This window comes from Euleptes europaea, chromosome 13 (assembly GCF_029931775.1).
Source record: "Euleptes europaea isolate rEulEur1 chromosome 13, rEulEur1.hap1, whole genome shotgun sequence".
Lineage (NCBI taxonomy): Eukaryota > Metazoa > Chordata > Lepidosauria > Squamata > Sphaerodactylidae > Euleptes > Euleptes europaea.
The window spans coordinates 61154162-61167640 of NC_079324.1; the positions used below are offsets into that span (position 1 = coordinate 61154162).

A 13479-nucleotide genomic window follows, 5' to 3' on the forward strand; every position below is an offset into this window, starting at 1 on the left:
GCAAGTCATCATTATCTCGGGGGGGATATTGTGGAACTTCTCACAGGCAAAAATGATGAAGAGTTCTGCCGAACTCGAAAGCTTGCATAGTTACACCACTGTGGTGTAGTGGTTAAGAGTGTCAGACTGGCATCTGGGAGACCCAGGTTTGAATCTCCACTCGTACCATAGAAGCTCGCTGAGTGACTCTGAGCCAGTCACATGCTCTTAGCCTGACCTACCTCACAGGGTTGTTGTGAGGATAAAAGGGAGAGAAGAACAACGTAAGCCGCCTTGGGTCCCCACTGGGGGAAAAGCGTGGTACAGTGAATTCAATAGATTAATAAATTCTGAGTCATTGGGTTGGTCCTAAGAAAAGTATTACATGGATGGTGTTTTTGGCTTTTTAGAAAAATAAAAGAACCAGAACTTCAGTCCTTCAAAGGAAATGTGGCACCTCCATTCTGAAGAAGTGGAAGAAGGGTTTGTTTTTATACCCTGCTTTTCTCTACCGTAAGGAGTCCCAAAGTGGCTTACAATCTCCTTCCCTTCCCCACAACAGGCACCTTGTGAGGTAGGTGGGGTTGAGGGAGCTCTGAGAGAACTGTAACTGGCCCAAGGTCACCCAGCAGGCTTCATGGGGAGGAGTGGGGAATCGAACCCAGTTCACCAGATTAGAATCCACCGCTCTTAACCTCTACACCACGCTGGCTCTCATTTAGTGGTCGTCATTGTTTAGTGGTCATCTCTGGGTCAGGCGGCATTTCCCTTGGCCCCAACTGACCGTACTTTGGGTGAAACGAAATCCCTCAACAGTCCCCTGACCTCCAGCAGGAAAATCCCTAATACAATCAAAGGGATGGCCATCTCTCAGCAATGCTGTTTCTATGACGTTAGGCAGGTCATGAGAGGGAGAGCATCTTCTGGACATGGAGTAGGGGTCACTGGGGGTGTGGGGGGGGAAGGTAGTTGTGAATTTCCTGCATTGTGCAGGGGGTTGGACTAGATGACCTGGGGGTCCCTCCCAACTCTATGATTCTATGGATAAACAAAATGCAGCTCTGTACCCACCAGAGGGCATTCAAGAACACGGGAGTATCGAGTCATCGTGTTCCCTACTCCCCTGGCTAACTCTTGCCAGTCCCTGCGACGTCACAGGCCTCAATAACTTGAAGAACAGAAGCCCACGATTCATACATAGCCCAGTAGTTCCCAAGCAAAGCACTGAGAGAGAACTCCACACCACATCATAAGAAATAAATCCACGAAAGTCTTCTGAGGGTGCGAAATCCCTGCCCACAAAGGAGGATGCCTGTTATATCTCTGCACAGTCCTTGCTCTGGACTTGCCTCCTTCCACGCAACCCTAGCTAAGGGGGGGGAAAGACAACTAAGGTGGGGAGACAGGTCATAAAACTCTGCACAGTGGTTTCTTAGAGAAATCAGGACTTTCAAGGGGAATGGGGCTCCTCCGTCCTGTTTTGGGGATGTCTCTGGGGCTCAGTCAGGTGACATTTCCCTCTTTCCCCCTTTCCTTCTCCCGCCATCAAAAACAAAAAAGGGTGGGGGAGAAAAGAACTCACAAGGTACCCAGCAAAATAGATGGGGCAGCAGATTAACAACAAAGTACTTCTGCACACAGCACATCGTTAATTTGATGAACTCATTGCCACAGGATGTAACAATGGCCACTAGTTTGAATACTTTTAAACAGGGACTAGACAAATCCATGAAGCACAGATCCAGCAACGATCAATAGCCACAGCGATTAAATGGAACCTCCATGTTGAGAGGGAGTATACTTTTTCCGTACCAGTTGCGTGGGGTGGGGGGAGTGTTAACTTATAATGCTTCTGGGGGTATCTGGTCACTCATTATGGGAAACAAGGGGAGGGGCTGTGGCTCAGTGGCAGAGCATCTGCCTGGCATGCAGAAGGTCCCAGGTTCAATCCCCGGCATCTCTAGTTAAAGGGACTAGGCAAGGAGGTGATGGGAAAGAGACCTGCCTGAGACCCTGGAGAGCCGCTGCCAGTCTGAGTAGACAATCCTGACTTCGATGGACCGAGGGTCCGATTCAGTATAAGGCAGCTTCATGTGTTCAAGATGCTGGACTTGATGTACCTTTGGTCTCATCCAGGAGGACTCAGCTTATATTCCTAGTGAAGGGGGCAGGCTCAGATCACTTTGAACTTTCCTCGGGCAGCTCTTTGCAATTATGAGCGCAGTTGAGAGGACTGGTTTTCATTACAGGCAGGAAGCGATTTCGAAAAGCCGTTCCAAAACAACCTACTGATTTACCGAGATGCCAACTGTCTCTTTCCCCGCCAAGGCCTCTGTAGCCTCTTTCCTTGACAATTCATCACGGACAATATCAGGAAAGGAGACCCCCTTTCGCTGCTTCTGAGATCCAGGTGATGTGACTGGGTCAAGCTGCCCTCTCTCCATTAACCTGAGGGGAAAGGCATCGGCGTCCTTCCAAAGAACACTTCAGATGTTCTGAATTAAGGGTTTATGGTGCCCCGTCTCAAGCACCCATCAGCTGCTATTTTTTCCCAGCGCATATGCAGTTGACTGCAGGTCACCGGCAAGAAGAAGAGTTGGTTTTTATATGCTGACTTTCTCTACCACTTAAGGAAGAATCAAAATGGCTTCCTATCTCCTTCCCTTCCCCTCCCCACAACAGACACCCTGGGAGGTAGGTGGGGCTGAGAGAGCTCGAAGAGAGCTGTGACTGGCCCCAGGTCACCCAGCAGGCTTCGTGTGTCGGAGTGGGGAAACAAATCCAGTTCACCGGATTAGCCTCCGCCGCTCATGTGGAGGAGCGGGGGAATCAAACCCGGCTCTCCAGATCAGAGCCCACTGCTCCAAACCACCGCTCTTAACCACTACGCCACACTGGAGGAAAACTGACAGGCAAGCGTACCCTAAGGAGGATGTCTGGGGCTAGGCTGGTAGCAGCAGTAGGATCTTTTCACTGCATCTGACCAGGGAGTAGGCAGGTTTAGAGGGCAGAGCGAAGGATAAAATCTACAGGAACAGTCCCAAAATAAGGGGAGGAGAAGGCAAACAACAGCAGGGTCTGGGGCGGACGACGTCTGGCTGGAGGGGAACCAAGTGGCTGATTCTACAAAGGCACCAACGGCCTCCAAGTGGGGACTCCAGCAGTGGGGCCCAGGCCTCTCTCCTCCCTGGGTCACCATGGCAACTTGCGAGCAGCAGGAAACTCCAGCCTGGCCTGAGCAGCAGCAGCACCTGGGTTGACCGGTCCCTCTTTGCCACCGGCAGGAGGTTTTTGGGGCGGAACCTGAGGAGGGTGGGGCTTGGGGGGAGGGACGCCATAGAGTCCAACTGCCAAAGCGGCCATTTTCTCCAGGTGAACTGATCTCTATCGGCTGAGATTTGAACCTGCGCCTGACACTCTAACCCCTGCCCCACCTCACCAGCTTCAGAGGAGCAAATGTGTTCCAGGTCACACGCTCGGTTCAAACGGGGCCACAACGCCAGTTTCCGTCTCAGGCATTTGAAACTGATCTTCCGCAGCACCTGCTTCCGCAGCTCTAGAGAGATGTCGAGGATTGACCTTGGGACCTCCTACACACCAAGCAAGTGCCCTGCGGCTGAGGAGCTACGGCTCTTCCCTAAGTGAACACATGACGCTGCCGTATACTGAACCAGACCCTCGGTCCATCCAAGTCGGTATTGTCTACTCAGGCCGGCAGCGGCTCTCCAGGGTCTCAGGCAGAAGTCTTTCACATTACCTACTTGCCTAGACCCTTTAACTGGAGATGCCAGGGATTGAACCTGGGACCTTCTGCATGCTAAGCAGATGCTCTACCACTGAGCCAGGGCCCCTCTGCATGGCTCTCCAGGGTCTCAGGCAGGGGTCTTTCACATCACCTACCTGCCTGGTCCCTTTAACTGGAGAGGCCGGGGATTGAACCTGGGACCTTCTGCATGCCAAGCAGAGGCTCTACCACTGAGCCACCTCCCCTGTCCATGGCTCTCCAGGGTCTCAGGCATGGGTCTTTCATATCACCTACTTGCCCAGTCCCTTTAACTGGAGATGCCGGGGATTGAACCTGGGACCTTCTGCATGCCAAGCAGAGGCTCTACCACTGAGCCACAGCCCCTCAAAAGTCCATGCAGAAAAAGTTTCTGTCAGGCACAAGCTCAAAAAAAGCACAGAGGAAAAAGAAGAAGAGGAGTTGGTTTTTATATGCTGATGTTTGATGCCACTTAAGGAAGAATCAAATCAGCTTACAATCACCTTCCCACAACAGACACCCTGTGAGGTAGGTGGGGCTGAGAGGGCTCTAAGAGAGCTGTAAGTAGCCCAAGGTCACCCAGCTGGCTTCCTGTGGAGGAGTGGGGAAACCAACCCGGTTCACCAGATTAGAGTCTGCTGCTCTTAACCACCACACCATGCTGGCTATCAAAGATCGCAAAGATAGGCTATCAAACAGGAGCCCAGCATACGGCTGGAAGAGGACCTAGCTGTCGCCACACAGGCCTTTCTCTGGCTAGTGCCTGGACAGGAAATTCCCTGGGGCACCTTTCCCCTGACCCACGTACAGCACCTTGAGTGCCAAGATGGAAAACCGGGTATTTTATTAAAAGCTGTAATAAAAGATGCACTTCCATTAGCAACAGCGGTGATGTGAAACCAAAGAAGCTAGACTGAGGCCTGCAGCTGTAAAAACAGAGAAGATTTCTCGGGGCAGTCGGGGCTGGCCTAATTACTATATTTAGAAAGTGATTCACCCACCCAGGTCCCTCCCCTCCGAGGTTTTCACAGCATCCTGCGTGCTTGGCATGTGGATCAGGCCCGAGGTTTCGGGAGGGACCGACGGAGGACCTTGTTAGGCATTGGGGGAAGAGAAACCGGCAAAGATCTCTTCCAAAAGAGAAAGGAGAATGACCAGACGTCATTAAATGTTGCCTGCTCAATTAAACCCTCTCCACAGCCGGGGAGAGACACAGAAGCGCTGAGCTCATAAAAGAGATCCTAAAAACAAGAAAGGGAGACCACACAAGAGGCCGGCAAGCCCTGACAGCCGTCTCAGCCAACGGCTGCAGCTAGCCAAGGACTTGGCAGCGGTAGGAGAAAGTGACAACGGAGCCTGAAGTCCAGATCTGGAAGACCCAGGTTCAAACCTTCTCTCAGCCACAAAGCTCAATCAGTCGTAATGGGCACGTGTCATTTTCTCTTGGCCCAAGCTAGCTCACAGGGTTGTGTGCGAGGATGGAACAGCGCATCTAGGTCTCGCGCCATTCAGAGTTCTTTGGAGGAAAAGTACAATACAAAAAAAAAACTTTAGACTCCAAAGCCTAGAAATTAAATGGATTTTGCTTGAAAAATCCACACACACCCCAATCTTATTGTGTTCATTTCCCAAACAAACACATTCTTCCCCAGACTGTCAGATCTTAAGACAATTCTTTGCTACATCAAAATGTATTTAGAAAAGTCTGGTCTGTGGTGGCACGGGAAAGGGCATTTTCAGTGGTGGCCCCCATTGTGGAGCAGTTCTGCAAATGAAAGCCTACAGGTGCTCTTCTCTAAGGTCTTTCTCCTCTGCAAAATCTATTTGTGTTTCTACTTCCAGTTTCGTTCCAACAGATCCCAGCTCTTAAACTGATTTTCCATTTGCTGCTATCTCTGGACTGTTGCCTTATAATTTGGTCCTTCCATTTCTAAGTATTGTAATTATGCTATTTCAGTTTGTTTCTAAAAAGACATCTGAGATATACAGTAAACACTTAAATCAATCCAGCGTGGTGTAGGGGTTAAGAGCGGTGGTTTGGAGCAGATCTGGAGAACCGAGTTCGATTCCCCACTCCTTCACATGAGCAGCAGACGCTAATCTGGTGAACTGGGTTGGTTTCCCCATTCCTACCCATGAAGCCAGCTGGGTGACCTGGGGCTAGTCACAGCTCTCTTAGAGCTCTCTCAGCCCCACCTACCTCACAGGGTGTCTGTTGTGGGGTGGGGAAGGGAAGGAGATCGTCAGCCGGTTTGATTCTTCCTTAAGTGGCAGCGAAAGTAGGCATATAAAAACCAGCTCTTCTCCTTCTGTGTAAAGACACAGCATGACTCCTGATTTTTTAAAAAAGCCTTTTCTCCATCTGATTTCTAGGATATTCCATTGCCATTTCCCTCCCTCCCTCTGTAAAACACAAGATAATAACATAACCACAATAGAGAGAGAGAAGCTGCCCCACTTTCTCGATTGAAATACTCTGACATTTCTTAACTCTACTTCTTTTTTTAGTACTGACAAACAATGGCGAAAGGGCAAGTGAACCACCTCTGCCTGTGTCTGTCTGAAAGTGGGGCGGGGGCGGGAGAGGAGGAAGCTAAGATAAGATTCTGAATCTCCTCTTTTTTCTCTGAGGCCACATGCTGAATGTAAGGAACTCACAAGCAACCAGAAATGGGCCCCTTCCTTTACAGAAGCAAAGAAGAAGAGTTGGTTTTTATATGCTAACTTTCTCTACCACTTAAGGCAGAATCAAACCAGCTTACAATCACCTTCCCTTCCCCTCCCCACAACAGACTCCCTGTGAGGTAAGTGGGGCTGAGAGCTGTGACTAGCCCAAGGTCACCCAGCTGGCCTCATGTGGAGGAGCAGGGAAACAAATCCAGTTCACCAGATCAGCCTCCGCTGCTCATGTGGAGGAGTGGGGAATCAAACTAGGTTCTCCAGATCAGAGTCCACCCCTCCAAACCACCGCTCTTAATCACTACACCACGCTGGAAAAAAGCAAGAGAAAAAAGTGTGCAGGGTACAGGCAAGAATATAAGGATCTCTGTGGCAGAGTCTGGCCAGCGGGTACCGCAACATGGCAGGAGAGCAAAAATGGCTACAGCCCTATTGTGTAATATCAGGTGCTAGTTTGATTTTTAAAAATCTTATAGACAGGGCGGTGGTAAAATATGAATCTGCAAAAACAATGTCATAAAATGCAGACGTTGGCATTAAGCACAGAATGCAATTTCCTGAGAAGCAAGAGTTTTTGTTTTTAAAAACCCATAACATCACATTTCTGGCCCTTATGGTTATGAAGGAATGCTTGGAAGTATGAGGGTGATGCTGGCGGAAATCTCAGAAGGTGGGAAGGTGGGAAGGAATCAGATTAGCAATGGTTGGGGGCAAGATTTTAGGGGCCCTCACATCGCTCCCTCCCCATCTCTGACTACCAAACCAATCTAGAATCAACTGAACAAAATAGCAGGGAACTGCAGAACGAACATTACGAAAAACAAGAGAAACCATGCACATTTCCTCAACTGAAATAATGAGCAGAAGGCACAGGATCCCATTTTTCCAGCACTTGTCTTGGTGTAGGGTTTCTTGGAATGGACTTCATAGGACCTGGTTTTCTGTCAGAGCTCCATCTAGGCCAATGGCTTGCAAGCTCCCTACTTTGAGGAAGCCCCTTCCACAGCAATGGTCCTTGCTGACCAACCCCTGCGCATCTGCTACGCATGCCCTGTGTGCTGAAGAGCATTTTGGGACCTGTTTTATAGCACCTGCTCCATTCACTTGGTGTACAGGTTTGGGCTCGGCCATCATGAGCCAGCGTGCTGTAGTGGTTAAGAGCGGGGGTTTGGAGCGGTGGACCCTGATCTGGAGAACCGGGTTCGATTCCCCACTCCTCCACATGAGTGGCGAACACTAATCTGGTGAATTGGATTTGTTTCCCCACTCCTACACATGAAGCCAACTGAGTGATCTTGGGCTAGTCACAGCTCTTAGAGCTCTATCAGCCTCCCCTACCTCACAGGGTGTCTGTTGCAGGGAGGGGAAGGGAAGGCAATTATAAGTCAGTTTGATTCTTCCTTAAGTGGTAGAGAAAGTCGGCATATAAAACCAACTCTTCTTCTTCTTCATTCTGCTTGAACAGAGTGTGGGGTCCTAGAAAGCCCCAGCATGCTCCCATGTGCGGCTGCCAGGGAGAGATAAATGTGCCATTTCTGTTCTGCTCTTGTACGTTGTTGTTTTGAGCCTTTCTCTTCATCCATCTACATCAGTCCCAGGTTCGAGATCACCCACCTTCCAGCACCTAAACAGAAAACAATGCCTAACTGTTCCCCCATGTCCACTTGTTTCCTCTCCCTCAGTGGTCTTCCCTGTCTGAAATTTCAGCCTGTAAGCTCTTTGGGGCAGTGAACTGTCTTCTTTCACTCCATAAGGGCCATCTCCACTGAAGGTTCTATAAAGAAAAGTCCACTGTTGCATCACAGGACCGGCCTCCACAATGCTGCTAACAGTAATAAGTGGCAACGTAGAACCAGTGCATTTTGCAACCACAAAGCACGCACACAGACAGAATACAGCGCTGGCTTGGGCCAGTTTTCTGAGAATTTCAGCATTCAGATTTGAGTTTTTTTTTTTTTTTTGAAGTCACATTTCTAGAGCTTATAGACAAAATGATACATGGGAAAAGGTGGTGGCGGAATGCGCCATCATTCTGCAGCTGACTTATGGCAATCCATGTGGTTTTCAAGGCAAGAGACATTCGGAGGTGGTTTGCCCTTGCCTGCCTCTGTGTAGCAGTCGTAGACTTCTTTGGTGGTTTCCTATCCAAGTACTACCCAGGGCTGTCCCGGTTCAGCCCCAGAGATCTGATGGGATCGGGCTAGCCTGAGCCATCCAGGTCAAGGCACATGGGAAATATCTGGTGAAAAAAGTATGTGGGGTGGGGGGAGCTGGATTTCTAGTAATCTGGAACTGAGGCTTCAATATCAACAAATCACTCCATGCCCCTTCCCATTGGGTAGCACAAAAAAACAACAACATACAGAACATGCCACTATATGAGAAATTATAAAGACCGCAGAATTCAGACATTCGGGGCACAAATGCATCCTTTTCCAGTGCCCTGTACATAACTGATACATTTAGGAAGCTCAAAGCTCTCAGAGATGCCAGCAATGCTCTATTTTTTTTAAGATGACAAATTGTCATAAGAATATAAGAACATAGAATCACAGAGTTGGAAGGGACCACCAGGGCCATCAAGTCCAACCCCCTGCACAATGCAGGAAATTCACAACTTCCTCCCCCCACCCCACACCCCCAGTGACCAGAAGATGGCCAAGATGCCCTCCCTCTCATCATCTGCCTAAGGTCACAGAATCAGCATTGCTGATAGATGGCCATAAGAAAGGCCCCGCTGAATCAGACCCAGGCCCATCAAGTCCAGCAGTCTGTTCCCACAGTGGCCAACCAGGTGTCTCTAGGAACCCCACAAACAAGACAACTGCAGCAGCATTTTCCTGCCTGTGTTCCACAGCACCTAATATAATTATATATAGTATAATTAAAATAAAAACATAAGAAAAGCCCTGCTGGATCAGACCAAGGTCCATCAAGTCCAGCAGTCTGTTCACACAGTGGCTAACCAGGGACCTCTAGGAACCCCACAAGCAAGACGACTGCAGCAGCATTGTCCTACCTGTGCTCCACGGCACCTAATATATTCAGCATGCTCCTCTGATCCTGGAGTTAATAGGTATGCATTATGACTGGTATCCATTTTGACTAGTACCCGTGGATACCCCTCTCCTCCATGACCATGTCCACGCCCCTTTTCAAGGCTTCCAAGTTGGCAGCCATCCCCACAACCTGGGGCAGGGAGTTCCACAATTTAACTATGTATTGCGTGAAGAAACACTTCCTTTTGTCAGTTTTGAATCTCTCACCCTCCAGCTTCAGTTTCTGCTACTCATCCACAGAGAGTAAACATTGCCACCAGACAACCACAAAAGGCCACATATGCACAGCTGAAAGTGTGCTGATCTTCTTTCGATGTCCACCAATTACTTAGGAATGTAAGAATTGCCCAGGAGGGTCAGGTGAAGGGTTAACCTAGTCCAGGGTCCTGTTTCACCTAGCAGCCAGCCAGATGCCCCACAAGTTATCTTCTGTCATTTGTCTCTAGTATCCAGTATTGTAAGGTATACTGCCTTTGAACATGGATGCTCCGTTTTAATACTCATACATGTAGGAATGAAGACAAAATTGCTTGATGCACAGATTTGTAGGCAGGCAGGCTAGCAAGAATCTTTTTACATACACGACCGACTTCTGGCGACCCCAGCAAGGGGCTTTCAAGGCAAGTGAGAAGCAGAGGCGGTTTGCCATTGCCTTCCTCTGCAGAGTCTTCCTTGGTGGTCTCCCTGCCAAGTACTGACCCTACTTAGCTTCCGAGATCTGATGAGACTGGGCTATATCACCCTGTCTTCCCTCCCCAAGAATATTTTTAGGCTTTTACTTTTCTGTGGATGTATTTACAAAGCTTCTGTAAAGTATATGCAAGCATCCCAATGCTCTTGGATGTTTCTGCAGCAGAGATTAATTCGAATGCACAAGCTACGCCATCAGTTATGTTTCAACAAATCTGAGAACTTACCCACGAGCAGCTTCACATCACGCACAGTGAAATCCGGGTCTGGCATTCTGCAATTAGCAAGGGGGGGAATCACATTAAGTATTATCAGCAGATCAATTAGGACCTTGCAATTCAAGGAGCTGAGAACAGATGAGAGGAAATTAACACAAGAGGAGCCGCCTCGGGTCACACCAGTCTTGCTCAGCGTTCCATCCTCTGACAGGGACTCTGGCAAAATCTGGGAACCCAAGGTTGGGTGAAAAGAAAATATATATATACCTATGTATAAATACTAAAAGTATAATTTATTGGCACAGCTATGTAAAAGTTAAAATGATTTAAAAGCATTAAAATAGCACAATGGCATTTCCTGAGGTTGATAACTGTAACCACATACCAAACGCGTTTCGGCCTATGGGACCTTCATCAGTGGTTAATTAAAACCCCTGTTAAGCCTGCACACATTTACATTAATACATTAATAAATACAAACAGTTCAAACCCAACCAGGCATGTGTATATGTTGTAAAATCGATTCCCAATTATTCAAACATCTGGTATAATAGGTTCTAGTTGTAATACTGGTTAGTATATCTCTCTCGTATACTATGTGTGCAGGTATCAACCTAGTAAAGCAGTTTCTGTAAATGTGTGCAGGCTTAACAAGGGTTTTAATTAACCACTGATGAAGGCCCCATAGGCCGAAACGCGTTTGGTATGTGGTTACAGTTATCAACCTCAGGAAATGCCATTGTGCTATTTTAATGCTTTTAAATCATTTTAACTTTTACATAGCGCTTCCAATAAATTATACTTTCAGCATTTATACATAGACTTATATATATTTTCTTTTCACCCAACCTTGGGTACCCAGCTTCTGTTTTTAGGTTGGGTTTTATTCCCCTCCTTTTTTTCTTGCAGGGATTGGCAAAATGCCACAAGGAAGGAACAGGCAGAGGGTGACCCATTCCTTCTCATTAGTTTCTTTAATCTGCTGGGCAAAGAAGCAAATTGCCTCTGAACCCAGAAGCTGCAGTTCTAGCTACTGAGGCCAGTATAGTTATAGGCCCATCCATAATCCTATCATCAAGCATGCCTTGACAAAAGGTGCTTTATGTTGCCATGCTGTAGCAGTGAGTTCCACAGGTCAACAGAAAAAAATGACTTCTTTTCTCCTCTTTCTTATCCTGATCGGCTGCAGTACAAATAACTGCGTGGATTTGGAGTGGTGGGAGCAAAAGAAGACTACTTTTAATGACAATAAAACACATATACCGGACTGACACAACACTTTTTAGAGCACTGAAAGGATTTTACATTAATTCCTACAACAACTCTGCAGGGTAAGTTAGTATTAGCCTTGTAATGTGAAATAAGAGGCTAAGAGAGAAGATTGTCCAAGATCACTTAACATGTTTGCGGCAGAGGGGAAGATGTGAACCAATGGCCGCCAAAATCCTAGCTCACCCTGGAAGCCCCTAACCTGTACCACCTCTTAAGAAGCTGCAGCTTTTTCTTACAGCTGGAGGCAGGAAAAACCACATCTGTCAGAAGTCTATACAAAAGACAACTTTAAAGGTACAAGCAGGAGTCCAGTTTAAAGATCTACCTGCTCTACCTGCTGAAGAGCGTTCCATCCTGGCTCTTGGAGGTGAACTAACATCCAGTCCCTGTGTTAAAGAACCCTCACTGATGGAGGTTCTCCAAAGCCTGAGCTTGTGCGTCTTCCAGACGTTATTCAAAGCTGGCTTTTGGACATTGGGGATGGGGGTAGAATGTTTTGCTGAGCCCTTGAGACGAGGCGGGACATTGTTCCCATTTTTTAAAAACAGGTAGAATGAGATGTAAAGAGCACTGTCTTACTTAATTCCCAGTCCATCCTTACTTCTGAAGACGAGGGGAGCTCTGAGGGCTTCTCGCTGCACGTACTCGAAAGTGAAGTCTGGTTGAAAAGGAAAAGGGAGAAAAAGGCAACACTCTCCTTTAGAACCAGGTTTTTACAAGCAACTCAATGTCCGTATCCTTGCCGTTGCATTCAGAATTTGACCACAGTGATACAACCCCTCCCCAGCTAGATTTTCACATATCTTTATTACTGGATTTAAAAAAAACTGTTAATCAGCCAGATAATAAAATGCCTCATCATAAAATTGAAGAATTTTAAAGATGACTGAATACACTGCCTTTTAACCAATGTATGAATGAAGGAAATCAAAAGGAATTACATGAAAGTAATGCTCTCTGATCCTGGAGAAAATAGGTATGCATCATGACTAGTATCCATGAATAGCCCTCTCCTCCATGGACATGTCCACTCCCCTCTTAAAGCCTTCCAAGTTGGCAGCGATCACCACATCCTGGGGCAGGGAGTCCCACAATTTAACTATGCGTTGTGTGAAGCAGTCAAGAGATTATGGATTCTTTTTTACCGTAACAACGATGACAATGAGGGGAAAGAGATTAAAATGACATTTCCTTGTAATAAAATGGAGTCGCTTTTAAATGTATTATGTTGTAAGTGACCTTGTATTGCCTTCAATCTTACATATGTTTAGTTTGTTTCCCAGATACATTTTTATCTTGACCTTCCTGGTGTACGTAATTTCCCTTCTCATTTTATCCTCACAACAACCCTGTACAGAAGGCTATGCTGAAAGCTGGGGACTGGACCAAGATCATGCAGAGAGCTTAATGGCTGAGCCATTATTTAAACCTTGGTCTCTCCCCCACCATTCCCCCCCCCAAAAAAAACCCCCATTTTATCTAAAAAGGCCCATTAGTTAAAAGGCAAGACAATCAATCAACTAAACTATCCCTTTAACCAGCACTAATTCAATCAATTAACAAACTTAACCCCAACTGTTCAAGGGGCATTCAATAGGGCAACAAGCTGACGCAAGAGGTCTACCATCAAAAGGGGTGGCTTTGGACAGGAAAAAAAAATAGAAACCTAAAAATTAAATTTGGCAGCAAAGGAAATAGCTTCTCGGACATAACCATCATTGGGACTTGGAGCAGGAAGGATCAAACCAGCCTTTGGACCCAGCTGTATGTTTCTCTCATCCGACAGGCATGCCCAGATGGCAAAACAGGTAGCCAAATG

The 13479-nt window shown here is 47.3% G+C and overlaps 1 protein-coding gene and 1 non-coding gene across 2 annotated transcripts in view; both read right to left on the minus strand.

The window, feature by feature from the left end:
* Nucleotides 1-13479, minus strand: part of KDM2B (lysine demethylase 2B) — a 77721-nt gene that overhangs the window by 63478 nt on the left and 764 nt on the right. The window contains exons 2-3 of the mRNA XM_056859463.1: nt 12240-12318; nt 10398-10444 (exon numbers count right to left, since the gene is read on the minus strand). Coding sequence (XP_056715441.1) covers nt 10398-10444; nt 12240-12318 — 126 coding nt within the window. The remainder of the gene's footprint in view (nt 1-10397; nt 10445-12239; nt 12319-13479) is intronic.
* Nucleotides 3759-3830, minus strand: TRNAA-AGC (transfer RNA alanine (anticodon AGC)). The gene has a single exon. It is a non-coding gene; the product is annotated as a tRNA-Ala (tRNA).